At 38.6% G+C, this 21,226-nt stretch overlaps 1 protein-coding gene across 3 annotated transcripts in view; it reads left to right on the top strand.

Moving 5' to 3' along the window:
• SNX25 (sorting nexin 25) overlaps positions 1-21,226 on the top strand; it is a 160,511-nt gene that overhangs the window by 39,777 nt on the left and 99,508 nt on the right. For all 3 annotated transcript variants that reach the window (XM_060183812.1, XM_007517663.3, XM_060183808.1), the window contains exons 2-3: positions 5,953-6,037; positions 15,156-15,372. In XM_060183812.1, coding sequence (XP_060039795.1) covers positions 5,953-6,037; positions 15,156-15,372 — 302 coding nt within the window. The remainder of the gene's footprint in view (positions 1-5,952; positions 6,038-15,155; positions 15,373-21,226) is intronic.

The raw sequence follows: 21,226 nt of genomic DNA, 5'->3' as shown, positions 1-21,226 counted from the left end.
TTAACTTGGCTTTTGGTTTTATTTTTGGTACTTTTCTTGCCATCAAAGTTATTTCTGAGACTCAGTTCCTGCACTATTGTTATCCCTTTCCAGTAGCCATTTTTCTGTTGCTCCTGCCCCATTTTGTTTTTGATAGGGCAGAGAGAAATTGGGGTGGGGGGGGTAGGGAGATGGAGAGAGAGATACCTACATTACCTGCTTCACCACTTATGAAGCTTCCCCTCTGCAGATGAGGAGTGGGGGGTTTGAATCCAGTCCTTAAGCATGCCAACATATGTCAGCATGTGTGCACCACTGCCTGGACCCCATAAATATTTATTTATTTATTTATTTATTTATTTATTTATTTATCTGTCACCACCAGGGTTATTGCTGGAGCTACAAATCCACTACTCCTGGTAGCCATTTTTTCCTTTTTAAATTATATTTTATTGGGTAGGACAGAAAGAAATTGAGAGAGGAGGGGGAGGGAGGGAGGGAGGAGGAGGAGAGAAAAGAAAAAGACACCTGCAAACTTGCGGGTTGGTGGGGGCAGTGGGGGATCAAACTTGAACTCTTGCATTTGGTAAAGTGTGCACTCAACCAAATACACCACGACTTGGTTCCTCTTGTAAGTAAGATTTTTTTATTTTCTTCATTTTTTTCAATTATCTTTACTTATTTATTGGCTAGAGACAGCCAGAATTCAAGAGGGTATGGGGGAAAAGGAGAGAGAGAGAGGCACTTGCAACATTGCTTCACTACTTGCAAAGCTTTCCCCCTGCAGGTTGGGACTGGTGGCTTGAACCTGGGTCCTTGTACATTTGTAACATGTGTGCTCAACCAGGTTTGTCACCATCTGGTCCCCATTCGTGTAAGCTTTTTAAAAGTAAGGGAACATCAGTCAGCAGTGACAAACATGTTTATTATTATGTTGAACTTTGAAGCCAAAAGAGAAGAAGAATTATTCAGGTACATGGTAAGACATAGTAGAGACAAAAATAGTGAAACTTATAGAGAAGTTAACAGTTTTGAAGGAAGTTGTGAAGAGAGACACATAAGCACAGCTTGTGCTTAAATATGCGTGTGCTGCCTCTCATCACATTCATAACGACTTCTCTTCTTGCCCTGAAAAACAGACTCTGTTTTAAGAACACAGATTCAAAAAGTTCTTAAGGAAGTTTTGTTTGGCTTTGGTTTTTATCATCAATTGGTATTGTGCACTAAAAACTGGCATGCTATATTTGGGAAATTCTGCCAGACTATCTGCGAAAGCCTTGAGAAGTTGTGTGAAAACTGCTTATCTGTATAGTGCTCTAAAAGTATTAATTCAGTGAACATATTGTCCCCTGGGCAGAGGAGACAGCAGAATGGTTATGCAAAAAGGTTTTTATTCTTGAGGTTCCAAGGTCTCTGGTTCAATTCCAGCACCACCATGAGCCAGAGCTATGTAGTGCTCTGGCATATCTCTATCTCTCTCTTTTTTTTTTAAAATTTTATTATTATTTTTTAAATATTTATTTATTCCCTTTTGTTGCCCTTGTTATTTTTATTGTTGTAGTTATTATTGTTGTTGATATTGTCGTTGTTGGACAGAACAGAGAAATGGAGAGAGGAGAGGAAGACAGAGAGGGGGAGAGAAAGATAGAAACCTTCAGACCTGCTTCACTGCCTGTGAAGCGACTCCCCTGCAGGTGGGGAGATGGGCTCAAACCAGGATCCTTATGCCAGTCCTTGTGCTTTGCACTACCTGCGCTTAACCCACTGCGCTACTGCCCAATTCCCTGTCTTTTTCTAATTAAAATAAAATATTGTCCTCAAAATTCATCAGGTGTTTAAATATATGCTGGATGCTTATTTTTGTTTTCTGACAGTGCCAAGGTCTCACTCCTGTGTGACTGCACTGCTGCCAGGATGATTTTTTAAATTATTATTTCTATATGTATATGGCAGGGAGAGCCACCATGTCACTAAGTGCCCCTTGGTGCCTTGGAACTCTTTTTTTGCCTCCAGGGTTATTGCTGGGGCTCTGTGCCTGCACTATGAATCCACTGCTCTTGGCGGTGATTTTTTCCATTGCTGTTGGATAAGACAGAAATTGAGAGAGGAGGGGTTGATGGGGGGATAAAGAGAGAGGGCTGCAGACCTGCTTCACCACTTGTGAAGCAACCTCCCCTGCAGGTGGGGAGCAGGGGACTCGAACTGGTATTCTTGCGCGTGTCCCTGTGCTTTGCACTATGTGTGCTTAACCCAGTGTACCCCGAAACTCTTTTTTTAAAAAGATTTTTTTAAAAAAAGATTTTTTGTTTATGAGAAAGACAGGAGGAGAGAGAAAGAACCAGGCATCACTCTGGCACATGTGCTGCCGGGAATCAAAGTCAGGACCTCATGCTTGAGAGTCCAAAGCCTTATCACTGCGCCACCTCTCGGACCACTTTTAAAGATTAAAAAAAAAACTATTTATTTCCTTTTGTTGCCCTTGTTGTTTCATTGTTGTAGTTATTGATGTCGTCGTTGTTAGATAGGACAGAGAGAAATGGAGAAAGGAGGGGAAGACAGAGAGGGGGAGAGAAAGACACCTGCAGACCTGCTTCAGCGCCTGTGAAGCGACCCCACTACAGGTGGAGAGCCGGGTACTCGAATCGGGCAGGATCCTTGCACTGGTCCCTGTGCTTTGTGCCACCTGTGCTTAACCCGCTGTGCTACCACCCTGCTCCCCTGAAACTCTTTCTTGATGGTGGGGCTTGGACCTGGGCAGGGCAAGACAAGACTTACTTACTGGGTGAACTATCTTCCATCCTTCCCTCCCCCATATTTTTAGATTTAGTTAGTTAGTTAGTTAGATAGATAGATAGATAGATAGATAAGTAGATAGAATTGGAGAATTAGGCAGCTGTGCAATGCTGGTTGGGGATCGGACTTGAGACCTTAGGCATGAAAGTCTGCTGCCTGCTTAGGTATTTCCACTTCTGTCTGATGTTTAAAATGAGTATTTATTGATTTAGTTAGCCTTATTTATTTTTGCCTGTTGGGACACTGTACTTGTGCAATTCCATTGCTCTCTTTGGACTTAAAATTTTTCAGACAGAGAGAGATGGAGACACTACAGTGCCTTTCCAACATTCATGTAGCTTTCCTATTTCATGTATGGTGGGCCTACATGGTACTAGGAGTTCAAACACAGCTCTTGTGCCTAGTAAAGCGTGCATTTTCCTGAGTGAACTCTCTCTAGGCTTCTAAAAAGATTCTTTTAAATTTCAATTTTAAATTGCATCTTATTTTCTCATTTTTTATAAACTAAACGAAAGAACGATAATAAAATAGTCTGATCACCTGATTTTTTATTACCATTATTTATTTATCGGATAGAGACAGCCAGAAATAGAGGAAGAGAGATGGCGAGACACCCGCGACACAGCTTTACCACTCACAAAGCTTTTCCCCTGCAGGTGGGGAGCAGGGACTTGAACCTGAGTCCTTGCACATTACACATGTGCTCTTCAACCAGATGCATCACCACTCAGTTCCCGGATTACTTAATTTTATAGTAAACTATTCAGACACTAGAGGAAAGATTTAAATGATTGAGAGTATGTATATTTTTTAATTTTATGCATTAAAGGACTTTGTTTATATAGGACTATGATTACTTAAGATTTTTCCTCATTCCTTGGCAAAGTGCTGAATGTGATATGTTGATTTATAGTATAAAGGATTAATTTTTTTTTTTATTTTTTTTTATTTTTATTTATTTTTTTTTATTTAAATTTTTAATTTAAGAAAGGATTAGTGAACAAAAGCATAAGGTAGGAGGGGTACAACTCCACACAATTCCCACCACCCAATCCCCATAACCCACCCTCTCCCATGATAGCCTTCCCATTCTCTAGCCCTCTGGGAGCATGGACCCAGGGTCGTTGAGGGTTGCAGAAGGTAGAGGGTCTGGCTTCTGTAATTGCTTCCCCAGGATTAATTTTTATTTCAGAAGCATTTCAACTAAATAATCTTAAAATTATATATTTTTAAAGTATAATGGTGGGGGAGGTAGCATAGTGATTATGCAAAAGATTTCCATGCCTGAGTCTCAGAAGTCCTAGGTTTAATCCCCCTGCACCACAGTAAGCCAGAGCTAAGCAGTGTACTGGTAAAAAAAAAAAAAAAAAAAAAAAAAAAAAAAAAAAAAATATATATATATATATATATATATATATATATATATATATATATATATATAATGTTTCCTTAATGTAACTGTGGAAATGAATGTGAATAACATGCATGATACTTGACCCATGAATAGTATGAAATTAATTCATGCCCTAGAAATTCTGAACTTCCAGTTGGGCCACCCAGGGCCATAGGGTTAATTGCTGGTGTCTTAGGGTGGCTTCCCTGAGAACAGAATGATTTACTCAGGCTTATTTGTTGGGCAAAGGTGATAGTAACATTAACCGTCTGTATCTCCTTAGTGATAGTGTGGTACTTACTGGTCAAACACTTGTAATATTTCCCATGCTCAAAAACATAACTTACATTTTGTTAGTATTGTTTATTAGTTTATAAAAAAAAGGCAGCCCTCAATTATATTATACTTATTTTTAATTACTTTCATATTTGAAATGAAAATTTCCTCTTTAATATAATTTTACTAGCCAAATTGTGAAAATACTTTTTTGTTATTGTTGCTAGGGCTTCACTATTCAAATGACCTTTTTCAGATAGACAGAAACAGAGGGGGGGAGGGAAAGATAACATTGCAATGACACTTCCCCCAGTGTAGTGGGTGCTGGGCTAGAGCCTGAGTACACGACAAAGAAGACCTAGTGGTGGCATATAGAAAAAAAATTTTTAAAAGGCACTTTTTGCCGGGGTTTATAAAAGCGGAAGATTTATTAGATTCTTTAGAAACTGCAGTGCCAGAGTCTCAGGAAAAGTTCTGATGTAGTCTTTCTCCCTCTTGTTCTGCCTTTCCTTTTGTCTCTACCTGAAATAAAGAATGAAAAAGTCAGCCTGGGAACAGTGAAGCCATACATATTTGAGGCCCTACAGAGGGAGAGATAGATACATGCACACACTTAGCTTTTTAATGGGTTTGAAGTATTTTATAAAATGTAAGGTAGGATTTAATAACCTCTTGGGAGTTGGGCGGTAGCGCAGCAGGTTAAGCACACGTGGCGCGAAGCGCAGGGACCCGGGATCGAGCCTCCAGCTCTCCACCTGCAGGGGAGTTGCTTCACAGGCGTTGAAGCAAGTCTGCAGGTGTCTTATCTTTCTCTCCCCCTCTCTGTCTTCTCCTCCTCTCTTCATTTCTCTCTGTCCTATCTAACAAGGACATCAATAACAACAACAATAAAAACAATAAGGGCAACAAAAGAGAAAATACATAAATAAAAAAATTAAAAAAAAGATTTAATAACCTCTTTATGAACATGAATATCAAATTATTCCAATACCATTTATTTAATACTTTGTGTTTTTCTCATTGATTTCAAATTCTTTATTAAATTCTTAGTTCTCATATTTAGATACATCCAATTTTTAAAAATATATTTTAAAGACTTCATTTATTTATTAATGAGAAAGATAGGAGGAGAGAGAAAGAACTAGACATCACTCTGGCACATATGCTGCTGGGGATCGAACTCAGGACCTCATGCTTGAAAGTCCAAAAGCTTTATCACTGTGCCACCTCTTGGACCACGATACATCCAATTTTTGTACTTGCTGCTATTTGGTTGATTTGTTTATTCCCACAGTGACATCAGACTGTTTTGATAACTGAAAGGGGAAAAAAACTCTTTACAATTTTTTTTAACCTTAAGATTTTTTTTTTTTAAATTTTGTTGAAGAACTTTAAAATCTGTTAAATAATATCTTAATGCTGGTTTAGGTGGTACATCATACCTTTGGTTTTATTTTCTTCTGTCATTTATTTATTCAGTAATCTGTACCTATTTTTCTTTTACATTTCAGAGTCCTTTGTTTGGAAACTCACAGGAATCAGCTCAGTCTAGAAGGGTAGTAATTTCTCACAATATGGATAAAGCTCTGAAAGAAGGTAAGGATTAAATTAGAGTGTGTAATTATCATGTACCACCATTCATTATGCTCTAAAGGGAAAATAATAATCTCCAGGAAGTTTATCCTTCCCAACTCTATAGCATTAGGAATTTTTTCTTTCTTTAATATTTTTTTCATTAGTGATTTGCAAAACTACAAGATAATAGTTTCCCACCATCAGAGTTCTGTGTGCCTATCCCCCCTCCATTGGAAACTGCAGTAGTTCTATTTGACTATATATCTAAGTCTGTTTGCCTGCTTGTCTGTCTGCCTGTCTCTCTCTGGTTTTTTTTTTTTTTTTTGCCCATTTTTATTCATTTCCTTCCCAATTCACACCTACACCTATTACTATTTCAGAATGTCCTCCCCATTTCCTGTTGTCTCTCAGATAAAGAGTAACAGTACCTGACTTCTGATGTTTTCCAGATTCTCTTCCCTTTCAGTGATAATATCAAAACAACTATTCCTGGTAACAAACATTTTGGGTCCTGGTGGAACTGGGCTTCAGAGTGCTCCGGTCATCTTCCCTTAACATTTACCCTGTCTGGGAGAATGGACCAAAAATCTTTTTGGAGTGCAGAAGGAAGGAATTTTGCTTCTAAAATAGCTTCTCCACTGGTTCTGGATGCTAATGATTGATCCATATTCCTAGCCTGTCTCTCTTTCCTTAGTAGGGTAGGGTTCTGGAGAGCAGAGATTCCAGGAGGTGATCTGCCTAAGGAGTTTAGGCTGGAATTGTAGTAGCATTTGCAACTTGGTGGCTACAAGTCAGTAAGATATAAAGTAAGACAAAATGTTTAATAAACAGGAACCAAAGAAAAGGAATATAGCAAATGAGAATAGGGACTCTAGGGTGGAAAGAACTTAGGATGTCTACTTTAGGTATGTTCCTAGGTGCCTAGGACTTTGAGCTTGATAACTGCCGTGGAGGTTGACTAGAAATATTGTCTGGGAGGATGGTGTCAGAGTAGAGAATAGAACTTGAAAGTTGGGCTAGGGCAGAGTTTGGCTTCTAAACTTGGAAAAACAAAAAACAAAAACTATATGATGACTGTCATGCTAGTATAACTTTGTCACAATGTACTCATCATTTCCTGTTTTAGACATTTAGGCTGTTTCTAATTTTTTGAAACATAATGAATAATGTTATAAACAAGCTTTTTGTTCATGCATTGCTTTAAAAAATTCTTTAAAAGATTTTATTTATTGGGAGTCAGGCGGTAGCACAGCGGGTTAAGTGCACATGGTGCAAAGTGCAAAGACTGGATCCCAGTTCAAGCCCCTGGCTCCCCACCTACAGAGGAGTTGCTTCACAAACGGTGAAGCAGGTCTGCAGGTGTCTATCTTTCTCTCCCCCTCTCTGTCTTTCCTTCCTCTCTCCATTTCTCTCTGTCCTATCCAACAATGACATCAGTAATAACAAAAGCAAAACAAGGGCAACAAAATACTTTTTAAAAAGATTTTATTTATTTATTCGTGAAAAATGATAGGAGAGAAAGAAAGAACCAGATGTCATTCTGGGATATGTGCTGCCAGGGATTGAACTCAGGACCTCATGCTTGAGAATCCAGTGCCTTATCCACTGCACTACCTCCCAGACCACTGTATGCATTGCTTTTTAACGAAATTTATTTATTTATTTATTTATTTATTTATTTTTTAAGATTTCACCCGTTTTTCATATTCTCGTTTGTGTTCTAGGAAATTTAAAAAATTTATTTATTATTTTTTTTATTGCCTCCAGGGTTATTGCTAGGGCTTGATGCCTGCACTTCAAATCTACTGCTCCTGGAGGCCTTTATTTATTTATTTATTTATAATTTAATTTAATTTATAAAAAGGAAACACTAACAAAACCATAGGATAAGAGGGGCACAACTCCACACAATTCCCACAACCAGAACTCTGTATCCCATCCCCTCCCTTGATAGCTTTCCTATTCTTTAACCCTCTGGGAGTATGGACCCAAGGTCATTGTGGGATGCAGAAGGTAGAAGGTCTGGCTTCTGTAATTGCTTCCACATTGGACATGGGCAGTGACAGGTCGATCCATAATCCCAGCCTGGGAAGCCATTTTTTTTTTTTCCTTTCTTGTTGCTTATCGTTGTTGTTATTATTATTGTTGTCATTGCTGTCATTGTTGTTGGATAGGACAGAGAGAAAACGAGAGAGGAAGGGAAGATAGAGAGGGGGAGAGAAAGACACCTGCAGACCTGCTTCACTGTTTGTGAAGCGACCCCCATGCAGGTGGGGAGCCGGGGGCTCAAACCCGGATCCTTAGGTCAACCCTTACGCGCTTCGTGCCAGTGCACTTAACCCGCTGCGGTATCGCCCGGCCCCCTAATTATTTATTTTTAAGAGCACAACTCAGCTCTGATGTATGGTAGTGCAAGGGACTGGATTGATACCTCTAGGGCCTTAGGCAGGCAAGTCCTGTGCTGTAATACTGAAATATATCTTTAATCCCAGTGCCATATCTTTTCATTTATCTTACATGAATATCTAGGGGTGTAATTGCTGGGTCATAAAGTCGTCATTTGTGTGTTTGATTTTATGAGTAATTGCAAAACAATATTCCAAAGTGACCATGTTATTTTTTTTTAAACTTTATTCATTTTTTCCTTTTGTTGCCCTTGTTTATCGTCATTGTTGTTGTTATTGTTATTTGTTGTTATTGCTGTCATTGCTGTTGGATTGGACAGAGAGAAATCGAGAGAAGAGGGGAAGATAGAGAGGAGGAGAGAAAGACACCTGCAAACCTGCTTCAACGCCTGTGAAGTTACCTCCCTGCAGGTTGGGAGCCGGGGCCTCCAATCCGGATCCTTTCGCTTTGCACCACGTGTGCTTAACCCGCTGCCCCACTGCCTGGCTGCCAGTGACCATGTTTTTAGATTCACATTAGCAATGTATGAGAGGTCCAGCTGTTTTGCATTAGCATCAACATTTGCTGTTGTCTTTCCTTTTATTTTAGCCATTCTGATAAGTGAGAAATCAAATCACGTTGTGATATTAAATTGCATCTTTCAGATTACTGATGATATCAAGCATCTTTTATGTACTTACTGATCACTTGATATTTTCATTTGTGGAATGGCTGTTAACATTTTTCTTTTGAAAGTTTATGATTTGCTTGTAGTAGTATTTCCTTTCTCTTTTTTTTTTTTTTTTTATCAGAGCACTGCTCAGCTCTGGCTTATAGTGGGGTGGGGAATTGAACCTGGAATTTTAGAACCTCATTCATGAGAGTCTCCTTTGCATAACCACTATGCTATCTACCCCCATCCTCTATAGTAAAATTCTCAAAAATACATTCTGGACTCAAATATATAGTAAAAAAATGAAAACTTCTTTTGGGCTTTGTTGTGAAGTTTAACTGGAGGCCATTTTTTTCTTTCTTTTTTTTTTTTTTTTTAGTAGCATATGACAGAGAGGAATTGTGAGAGGAGGGGAAGAGAGAGCGAGGGAGAGAAAGATAGATACCTGCTTCACCACTTGTGAAGTGACCACTGTGCATGTGGGGAGTCAGGGGCTCAAACTGGAATCCTTGTGTTAGTCCTTGCGCTTCGTACTGTGTGTGCTTCTCCTGGTGTGCTACCTCCAGGCCCCTTGATTTACACATTTTATAAGCTAAGTCAGTTTGGTTTTTGTCTTTTAGTTAAGGCAAACTCCTCGGTCCTAGGCCATAGGCATAATTTTTCAGATTCACTACTGTTTTAATCACACTTTTAAGATGGAAGTTCAAAACAAACAAGCAAGCAAATAATGACAACAACAAAAACAAGCAAACAACAACAAAACCCACAGAAGCTCAAAGCCATACCTCTAACTTGGTAGGACTCTAGTCTAAATCAATTTTCCCTGTGGTGAGCAGCAGCTGATGCATCTAATGATCAAATCTTCTGGTTTTGCTTTAAGTTTCTTCTACTGGTTTTCAAATATGTGTTTCAGAATCAGTAGTAGGTTTGAGGGCATCTTACCCATGTTTTGCTGCTTCATTCTTTTTTGGTATTTCCTGCTATTCTGGCAATTCTGTTTTCTGATATCTTTTTTTTTATTTTTCTTTTTATATTATACTTTTTAAAAAAATGTATTTATTCCCTTTTGTTGCCCTTGTTGTTTTATTATTGTAGTTATTGATGTTGTTGTTATTGGATAGGACAGAGAGAAATCAAGAGAAGATGGGAAGACAGGGAGGAGGAGAGAAAGATAGACACCTGCAGACCTGCTTCACTGCCTGTAAGAGACCCCTGCAGGTGGGGAGCCGGGGGCTCGAACCGTGATCCTTACTGGTCCTTGCGCTTTGCACCACTTGCGCTTAACCTGCTCCGCTGCGGCCCTTTCTGATATCTTTTTTTTTTTTTTTTTAAAGATTTTATTTATTTATTAATGTGAAACATAGGAGGAGAGAGAAAGAACCAGGCATCACCCTGGTACATGTGCTGCTGGGGATTGAATTCAGGACCTCATGCTTGAAAGTCCCATGCTTTATCCACTGCGCCACCTCCCAGACCACCCTTTCTGATATCTTAAAGTCAAACAAATATGTTCTTTTTTTTTTAACTGAAAGATTAATGGTTTACAGTACGGTTGTTGGCACATGGGTACAGTTTCTTATCTCACCAAATAGGTGTCTGCTTAACACTTTCACCCCCAAGTTAGGTCCATCATTGTGTATCTGGGCCTGAAAGTCCCCCACCCCACCCTACTCTCCACCCCTCTCCTAGTCCTCCTTTTCCAGAGTCCTTTTTCCTTTGCTTCGGTGCATTATACCACACCAGTCGTTTTACTAAATTGTGCTTCCTCTTTCTGTTCCTGTTAAGAGAGAGATCATCTCATACTCATCCTTCTCTTTTTGGCTTATCTCACGTAACATGATTCCTTCAAGCTCTATCCAAGATGATCTGTGTATACCTGTGTACAAACAGACATTAAGTCTGAGTTTGAACTGCTTTGTGCCTCTAGTACAGTTGGGCACCTTTAGGGGAAAGTTGTGTAAATGAGTCAGACCCAGTGTTCTAAATAAATTTCCCTGTGGTAGATTCTCTTGTGGTTTCTACCAGTCACCTTCCCTCTTCTCTCTCTCTCTCTCTCCTCTCTTTTACTTTACATTTTTTTAAAAAAAATTATTTATTTATTTATGAGAGAGATAGGAGGAGAGCGAGAAAGAACCAGATCACTCTGGTACATGTGCTGCCAGGGATTGAACTCGGGACCTCATGCTTGAGAATCCAATGCTTTATCCATTGCATCACCTCCTGGACCACTCACTACCTGTCAGCTTCTCTATTATGCCTTTACAGTTGTCCTGTACTGTTTTTCCCAGAGTTTCTAATTGTTTTCTGTAGGCAGTCTGATAAAAGCTGTTTACTTTACCTTCCTTGAATCTGTACAATTCTCTTTAATTAATTTTTTCTTATTATTCTCATTTCCTTGTCATCACAGGGGTTCCACTGCTCTGATCAAACTTTTCAGACAGAGACAGAGAAGCATCAAAGCTTCCCCTAGTGTAGTAGGACTCCTAGGTGTTGTAGAGGGAACTTGAACCTGGGTCATATACCAGGCAAAGAATGCTTCCTGCCAGATGAACTATCTTTTCAGCCCTTAAAAATATTTTATTAAAAATAGGTATTTATTTATTAATGAAAGAGCACAAAAAGAGGACCAGAGTATTACTCTGACACAAGCAATGCCAGGGATCAAATTTAAGACTTCCTACTCAAGAGTCCAATACTTTATTCTCTATGCCTCCTCCCAGATCACTAAAATGTATTTTATTTATTTATTTATTTATATTTTTGAGAGAGATGCACAGAGAGAAAGACACAGTGAGAAATACCAGAGCACTGCTCAGATCTGGCTTATGGTGGTGCGGAGATTGAACCTGGGACTTCGGAGCCTCAGGCATGAGAGTTTCTTTGCATAACCATTATGCTATCTATCCCTGCCCAAAAGTTATTTTAAATTGTGGTAAAATCTACAAAACATAAGATTTTCCATCCTAGTTATTTCTAAGTATACATTTGAGTGTGTTACGTAAATGTTCATCGTTGTGCAAAATCTCCAGACCATTTTTCATCTTGTAAATTGAAAAACTATACCTTGCAAACAATAATTCCTACTATCCTCTTCCCCAAACCCTCTAGTGATTACCATTCTACTTTCTGTCCCTTTAAATTCGACTCTCGGCACCTCATATAGGTGGAATCATGTGGTATTTGTCCTTTTATGTTTATATTATTTACTCCATATAATATTCTTGAAGTTCATCTATGTAATAGTGTGTATCAATATTTCTGCTCATTTTAAGGCTTAGTAATATTCCTTTGCACATATACCACATTGTGCATGTCCATTTATCCATCAATGGATATTTGTATTTTACTGTTTGGCAGTTGTGAATATTGTGGGTATGAACCCAGATATCTCTTAAGTTTTTTTTTTTTAAATATTTATTTTATTTATTCCCTTTTGTTGCCCTTGTTGTTTTTTATTGTTGTAGTTATTATTGTTGTTGTTGTTGTTGGATAGGACAGAGAGAAATGGAGAGAGGAGGGGAAGACAGAGAGGAAGAGAGAAAGATAGACACCTGCAGACCTGCTTCACCGCCTGTGAAGCGACTCCCCTGCAGGTGGGGAGCTGGGGTCGAACCGGGATCCTTATGCCGGTCCTTGTGCTTTGCGCCACCTGTGCTTAACCCGCTGAGCTATAGCCCGACTCCCTATCTCTTAAGTTTTTATGACTTTGATGTTTCTCTACACTTAGACATGACATGTTTATCCAGGATGTACCTGTTCTTTCAAAAATTTTTCTAAAAAGGAAAGTCAGCAAAAGGGCTGAGGCCACTAGCTATTTACGACCCCCCAACTCTTTGAAACACTATTATTATTATTACTATTACTATTATTTTGGTTATCCCTGGGATTTCACTGCTCTGGGCTGACTTTTTCAGGGAAGGAGAGAGAGGGAGAGAAAGAAAGAGAAATTACTATTTTGAAGCTTCCTTCACTGCGGTGGGAACAAAGCTTGAAGCTAAGTTGTGCACATGGCGAAGCAGCACTCCAAGTGAGTTATTTTGTAGACCCAGCAGTTTTGCTTCCCCTCCTACTCCCTCCCTTCTTTTCTCCTCCCTTTCATTTTCCCCCTTTTCCTTTTCTTTTTTAAAGAGATAATGAGAGACACCACAGCACTGAAGCTTCTTTCAATGCAAGGGCCAGGCTTGAATTCATGGCAATGCAGCACATTATCTGAGTGAGATATTTTGCTCCCCTCCAGCATATTTTTAATAGCTACCATTTCCTGCCTTATTTTTTACACAGAATGGTTTTCAAGGAAGTTCAGCATATCATCTAGCAAAAAGAGAACTCTAAGATGGTATAAAAGTTAATTATTAGTAGTAAAATGTATTCACTGGGCAGTAAATGCTAAAAAAAGTAACAAACTAAAATCAAAATCACTTTAAAATGTAGACATTTAATTTAATGAGAAATTAAAATTCGGAAATATATGTTGAGAAGGCTGAGGTTTCATAAGCATTTAGAAAATCTGTAGAGATTGTAATTTGCTTCTCTGGTGTATTTTCATTTACATTTCTAAGCTCTGGCAATTTCGATTTAATTGAAATTCAGAATGTCATTAGCTAGCTATAGTAGATTTGTACTGATAAAACTGAAGGGCTCTTGCAAAATGTAAATAACAAGGAAACTTATTAAAGCTAGCATAATTTAAACTCAGTTGATACATGAAGTCCTTGTAGACTATTTATTTAAAAATCTCCCCCCCAAAATTGGTTTGAAGTAGCTATCACTATTATATCTTTATATAACTTATTTTAGAATGCATAGTTTAAAAACATATTTATTCAGAGAACTGAGTAAAATACAGGACATGTATGTGTCTGTGTTTGCATATATGTTTATGTGAGCATATTGTTATTAAAGTGTACTTCTGTTACAACTCAGTATAAATTAGGATTTGTATCATCTTAATATGTAGGTAGTTATGTAATACATAAATAAAAACATGACTTTGTATTGGATGTATTTGTTACATTTTATGACATGGAGCTTGAAGACTGACCATGAACTATTGATAGAAAAATATATGTGGCTTTCATGTTTCTCTTACTGAGTATAGGTTTTTGCCGGTACTTATTTTTACTAATTCCTAACCAAAATGTATCAGAGGAGGATATAAGAGACACATTAAGGGCCCAGTGGTGGCATACCTGGTAGAGTGCACATTACCATGTACAAGGATCTGGTTCAAGCCCCAGGTTACCTACCTGCAGGGGGAAGGCTTCACAAATGGTGAAGCAGTGCTACATGCAAGTGTCTCTTCTCTCTCTCTTTCTTCCCTGTTGATTTCTCTCTCTTGCTAACCAATCAGTAAAATACCTTAGAAGAGAGCTGTATTAATCAGCATATGCAATGAGATTAATAAATAAATGTAAGGGAACATGTAAATGGATATGCCCTTCATGTTTTTCTGTTAGTATTTTTTAATTTTTTTAAGAAACTTTCTTTTTAAAATTCATTTTTTTTTTCTTCTTCCTCCTCCAGGGTTATTGCTGGGCTCGGTGCCTGCACCATGAATCCATCGCTCCTGGAGGCCATTTTTCCCCCTTTTGTTGCCCTTGTTGTAGCTTCGTTGTGGTTATTATTATTGCCCTTGTTGACGCAATTCTTTGTTGGATAGGACAGAGAGAAATGGAGAGAGGAGGGGAAGACAGAGAAGGGGAGAGAAAGACAGACACCTGCAGACCTGCTTCACCGCCTGTGAAGCGACTCCCCTGCAGGTGGGGAGCCAGGGGCTCGAACAGGGATCCTTACGCCGGTCACTGCGCTTGGCGCCGCATGCGCTTAACCCACTGCGCCACCGCCCGACCCCCTAAAATTCATTTTTAAGTGCAAGGACCAGCACAAGGATTCTGGTTCAAGCCCCCCCCCCAAAAAAAAAAAACAAACCAAACAACAGTGTCTTCTCTTGCTTTCTAATTCTCTCTATAGTTTGGATAGCAGATATTAAATAGTAGGTAGCCATTTCCCAGTAGCTGTTATGCCTTAATATTTGCTTCTTCCACCTAAGCTTTACATATTCTTTTGTTTATTTCCCACTAGTGTTTGACTACAGTTATAGAGATTATATTCTGTCCTGGTATGGAAACCTCAGCAGGGATGAGGGACAGCTTTACCATCTGCTCTCAGAAGACTTCTGGGAAATTGCCAGACAGTTACGCCAGAGGCTGAGCCACGTGGATATAGTTAAAGTCGTCTGCAATGATGTTGTCAAAACTTTACTCTCTCATTTCTGTGACCTGAAAGCTGCAAATACCAGGTAACTGCTATCCTATGAAAAAAAAAGCTTCCCTCTTTCTGTCACATGAAAATATGTTTCACATTGTGTAAGGGGTCAGAGTCAAGACAAAACTTCAGAATATTCTGCTACTTGTTGGAATTAGATTTAAAATGTAGACATCTTGAGGGAGGGGAAAACTAACATTGTTCTAGTAGAGAAGATTTTAAATACCTTTTCATTGATAACAAGTCTACAAAGTTGTTTAATTTTGTAAATAAGCAGTGAAATGAATTTTACCAAGACAGAACTATCATGAACTTATAGTATTATGGATACTGAGACAGAATATTTAACTATAGTATTTTAGGGGGTTGGGAGGTGTCTCATCTGGTAGGGTGCACACTTTACAGTGTAGAAGGACTCAGGTTCAAGCCCCGCCATCCACCATACGGGATCACTTGCACGGGGAAAGCTTCATAAGTGATGGAGTGGGACTGCAATATTTCTCCATCTTTTACTGTTCCTATCTTTCCTTTCCTCTCTGTCTCACCCTCTTTTAAAAAGAGAAGTCTGCCAGGAGTGGTGGAATTGTGCAGGTACAGAGTAACAGTAATAACCTTGGTGGCAAAAATAAGTAAATAAATAAATTGTACTTTATGTTGCAAATCATGTCAGTGATTTGCAGTCTTTATAAAAGCTTCTATTTTTTTTTTCTTTTTAAAAAACATTATTGAGGCCCAGTGAAATAGCTCAATTGGATAGTGTACTGCCATGTATGCAACCCAGGTTCAAGTTCTGCCCCCACCTTATTGAAGGAAACTTTGGTACTATGGTCTTTTTCACTCCCTTTCTCTCTGCCTCTCTCTGTATCTAAAAATAAGTATTGATCATCATTGGTTTATAATACTATATACGTTTTAGGAGTACAGCTTTCTGTTTCTACTGTGTGTATACCTTATTGTACCTGCCATTGATATGTTGTTCTTTTTTTCCTTTGTGAACCCTGTGGTAAGAGCCCCTTTGCATCAAACTACCCTGAGATGATTTTAAAAAGTCATTCAAATTTCTAAGTAGTGAAAGACAGCAGAACACAGCTTTGCCAACTATGACTTCGTTTGGTTTTATCTTTCTTGTTTTATAGTGTCTGAAATAAGACCCAGGGCCTCATGCGAGCAAAGCAAGAGCTCTACTAAGCTGCTTCCCTAGCCTCTGCACATTGATTTGTAAAGGGAACTTCCTATTGTCACTACATAGAGGTATTTCAATGCAAGACATGCCATATTTAGGCTTGTTATCCTCTTCACTGTTATCCTGAAAAGGTTTTTGCCTACTACTTCTTCCTTTGGGAGAAGACTTGAACAAGGTCATTTCTATACTGGTAACTCTTACTTTCTTAGTTTTACTGATAGGACTTTACATGCATGAGTACATATTAAGTATGAATATGGTACCTTTTATCTGTACATAGAAAGTAGTCTTAGGGGTTTGGGAGGTAGCAATATTGGTTATGCAAAAAGACTTTCATGCCTGAGGCTGTAGGGTCCCAGGTTCAATCTCAGCACCATTGTTGGTATCTTCTAATTCTGCTTTTAAAAACCCCATCTGTTTCATTTGGTTTAAATCCCCCCTGCTTAACACTGCATTCTATTTACATAACCACTGTATTCTATTTACATAACCACTGCCATCTATTTACATAAATCACTTTTACATTTACATAAAGCACCACCTTCCCTCCAGGGCATTTGTGGTTTAGTGGTAGAATTCTCACCTGCTCCACCCCCTCTCCTTGTTACACCCTGATCCTCTCCTTGTCACACCCTGATCCTCTTCCTTGTCACACCCTGATTTTCACCAGTCACTTTTCTCTCCACCCTCTCTGTGTCACATCCTGTTCACACCCTACTTGGGAAGTATATATAAAGACAACATTGTTCGTTTTAGTTAGTTGTTAGTTTAGTCTAGCTTGGTATAGATTGCGCTGCATCCTGCATGAATAAAGAGATACTGCGTACAGCTCAACCATGAGTCCCTGGTCGTCTGTCTCCCGTCAGTGAAGCTCAGTCCGACACACCATCATTTTTTTTCTTAGTGAGAAGAATAGTCTTGTAAAAATGCTGCTTCAGAAAAAAATTTATTTCATTCCTGTGGATCACAAGCCACTATTTGAACACATTATTATAGAGTGGTTGTTCTCAGGTTTTGTGGTCTCAGAATCTCTCTCCTCTTAAAATGGTTTTGACAACCTAAGAGGGCTTTAATTTTTGTGGATTATATTTTGTGGTGTGCCAGAGCCAGCTTATACTGGCTTATAAGAATTGATTGCACATGTCTTTTCTTAGCTCTTGAGTCCAGTGATATCATGTAGCTTATGATCTGTGCTGTTTGTAATTGACAATGGTAGAGTGTTTAATATTACAAAATGGATTTCCCCTCACAGAGTCAGTTGTTAAACATTTGCCACTTTACCAACTCATGGCTTAACTTATACTGATTTTTACCACAGACATTACATTAAGATGTTTTTCTCGTTCTTTATTTTATTTAAAATTTTTTTATTTAAAAAATGAAACATTGACTAAACCATAGGATAAGAGGGGTACAAGTCCACACAATTTCCACCACCAGAACTCTGTATCCCATCCCTTCCCCTGATAGCTTTCTTATTTTTTAACCCTCTGGGAGTATGGACCCAAGGTCATTGTGGGATGCAGAAGGTTGAAGGTCTGACTTCTGTAATTGCTTCCCTACTGAACATGGGTGTTGTCTGTCCAGGGAAGTCTGGTCGGCATCCTACTAGCATCTGGAACCTGGTGGTTGACAAGAGAGTTAACATACAAAGCCAAACAAATTGTTGAACAATCATGGACTCAAAGGCTGGAATAGTGCAGATGAAGAGTTGGGGGTCCCTCTATTTTGTAGATAGCTACTAGGCATATTTTAGTTATGTTCCAAAGGGCCTGTGGCTATACTAGTTTTTTTTTTTTTTTTTTTTCCTTTCTTCCCCTGAGCCTGAAATCTGGTATGCAGGTGGATCCAAGTTATTGTCTGGGGAGATGATGTCATGGCTGGAAAACAGACCAGAAAGCTGGATCAGGGAAGAGAGTAGTTCCCTAATATGGAAAAGGGGTATAAATATAGTTGACTGTAAACCCCACTGATACATGTACATGTGCTGCCAGGGATTGAACTTGGGACCTCATGGTTGAGAATCCAAAGCTTTATCCACTGCGGCACCTCCCGAACCACATGAATTCACTTTCTTCACCTCTTTTTGGATGGAGCTTGAAGGAATTGTGTTAAGTGAGATAAGCCAGAAAGAGAAGGATGAATATGGGATGATCTCATACATAGACAGAAGTTGAGAAATAAGAACAGAAAGGAAAACACAAAGCAGAACTTGGGCTGGGTTTATTGTATTGCACCAAAGTAAAGGACTCTGGGGCTGGGGCTGTTCAGGTCCTGGTGCATAATGGTGGAGGAGGATCTAGGCTGGGGGTGAGAGTGTTTTGCAGAAAACTGAGAAATTTTACACATGTACCAACAACTATATATACTATAATGGATTAATTAAAAAATCTTCTACCTATATGCTGTGGTGCTGTAAATCACTGTTTTATTCCAATTGGAAGATTGATGGATTTAGTTTTGGAAGAGCAAGTGGTTAGAGAAAGTTAATATTTTTATGGCTTTGTAATTTCAACATGAATATATATTATTTATCAAGACAGTTACTAGTTTCTGAAATTATGACTTTTATAGATAATATATAAAGTTACGGGAGTCAGGCAGTAGCACGGAGGGTTAAGCTCACATGGTGCAAAGTTCAAGGACTGGTGTAAGGATCCTAGTTGGGTCCCCGGCTCCCCACCTGCAGGGAAGGTGGTGAAGCAGGTCTGCAGGTGTCTGTCTTTCTCTCCTCCTCTCTATCTTCCCCTTCCCTCTCTCCATTTCTCTCTGTCCTATCTAACAATGACATCAGTTACAACAACAATAACTACAACAATAATAAAAAACAAGTGCAACAAAAAAGGGAAAATAAATAAATATAAAAAAGCATAATTAAAAATATATAAAGTTACAGGTAAATCATCAGAGTAATAGAAATGAATTTTATTTTATTTTTGAAATGCTGTCTTTGAGTTTCTAGTTTTCTTATATCAAGGGTAGATTTATTTTGTTGATATCTAGGCAGTCTAGTAGCTCTATTTGATGATTAGTTTAATTATATTTTATTTGAAGGTTAATGGTTTACAGTACAGTTGTAGGCATGATAGAGGTCTGTAAAACACTGTTACCTCCAACTTAGACCCTTTCCCACCATAGTTGATGATTCTTATTAAAGAAGAAAACCACTCCTTAGAGTGAGATTGGAGATATCTGAAATAGCAGCAGGTCACTGTGTTGTGCATGCAAATGTGTCCTAGAGGTGAACTCTGGAGAAGTGATATATAGGTCGTGCATCATTATCTACAAGTCATATAGTGAAACACAGTAAGCTAGCAGGCAGTGCCTTCAGGTTTAATGACTCTATTTATACTTTCCCACCACAGCTAATCAGTTTCCTCATTCTAGAAATCATTGTTGGCTTGCATATACCCACTGGCTATGAAGTGACTTTGGCTGCCTGGGAAGCATCTGATTGAATTGGCCACTATCAGCCAAGAGGATAATAAATTGCATTAATAAAAACAGCACATACTCTGACTGTTTGGTAATTGTGTGGAGGAAGCTTCCCTGTCAGACTGTATTTTTATCCAGACTGTAACTCTGATGCTCCTTTAAGGCAATCCAGATCACATTTAATTCTTGCCTCTGCTTCCTCTTCCTTTCACCCATCTGTCTTGTTCCAGGAAAATTGAAAGTGTTTGTATTTATGCTATTAAATCAATAACATCTTTAATTTCATCGTTGCCATCTTGAAAATTCAGGCACTGGCGCTTTAGAGGAAAATGTTTTTATTCTCTTATTTTCCCATTTCATCTGAAATTTTTTTTTCACCCATCTTTGCAATATCTGATTATGATGTAATGAAAAAGTATGGAGTAGAAAATCAGAACAGGACTAGAGAGTTATTTTTGACCATTTTTTACCTCTGTAACTCTGGGCCATTCTCTTCATCATTCAGATTTATAATGTCTGGAAAATGGTGATGGTGATAGCCACTTCTTGGTGCAGATTGGGGAAAATCTTAAGTAATATTGTACACATGTCCAGTGGAGAAACAGTTACAGAAGCCAGACCTCCCACCTTCTGCACCCCATAAAGATCTTTGGTCCATCCTCCCAGAGGGATAAAGAATAGGCAACTTTCCAGTGGAGGGGATGGGATATGGAACTCTGGTGGTGGGAATTGTATAGAATTGTGATCCTCTTTCTTATCCCATAATTTTGTCAATCATTATTAATTCACTAATTAAAAAAAAAAAAGATGTAAAGAATGGTGACTTCACCGTTTTCAGCCAATCTTGGATGGACCTTGAAAAAATCATGTTTGAGTGAAATAAGTCAGAAACAGAAGGATGAATATGGGATGATCTCACTCTCAGGCCGAAGTTGAAAAACAAGATTAGAAAAGAAAACACAAGTCGAACCTGAAATGGAATTGGAGTATTACACCAAAGTAAAAGACTCTGGGGTGGGTGGGTGGGTGGGGAGAATACAGGTCCATGAAAGATGATGAATGACATAGTGGGGGTTGTATTGTTAAATGGGAATCTGGGGAATGTTATGCATGTACAAACTATTGTATTTACTGTTGAATGTAAAACATAAATTCCCCAATAAAGAAATAAATTATTAAAAAAAAGAAAAAAGAAAATTTACCACAGGTGAATGTGCTTTTGCTCATACAACGTCATTTGAACTATTCCAGCCTTTAGGTTTATGATTAG

This window comes from Erinaceus europaeus, chromosome 2 (genome assembly GCF_950295315.1).
Source record: "Erinaceus europaeus chromosome 2, mEriEur2.1, whole genome shotgun sequence".
Taxonomy (NCBI): domain Eukaryota; kingdom Metazoa; phylum Chordata; class Mammalia; order Eulipotyphla; family Erinaceidae; genus Erinaceus; species Erinaceus europaeus.
This window is presented reverse-complemented; position numbering and strand designations above follow the sequence as displayed.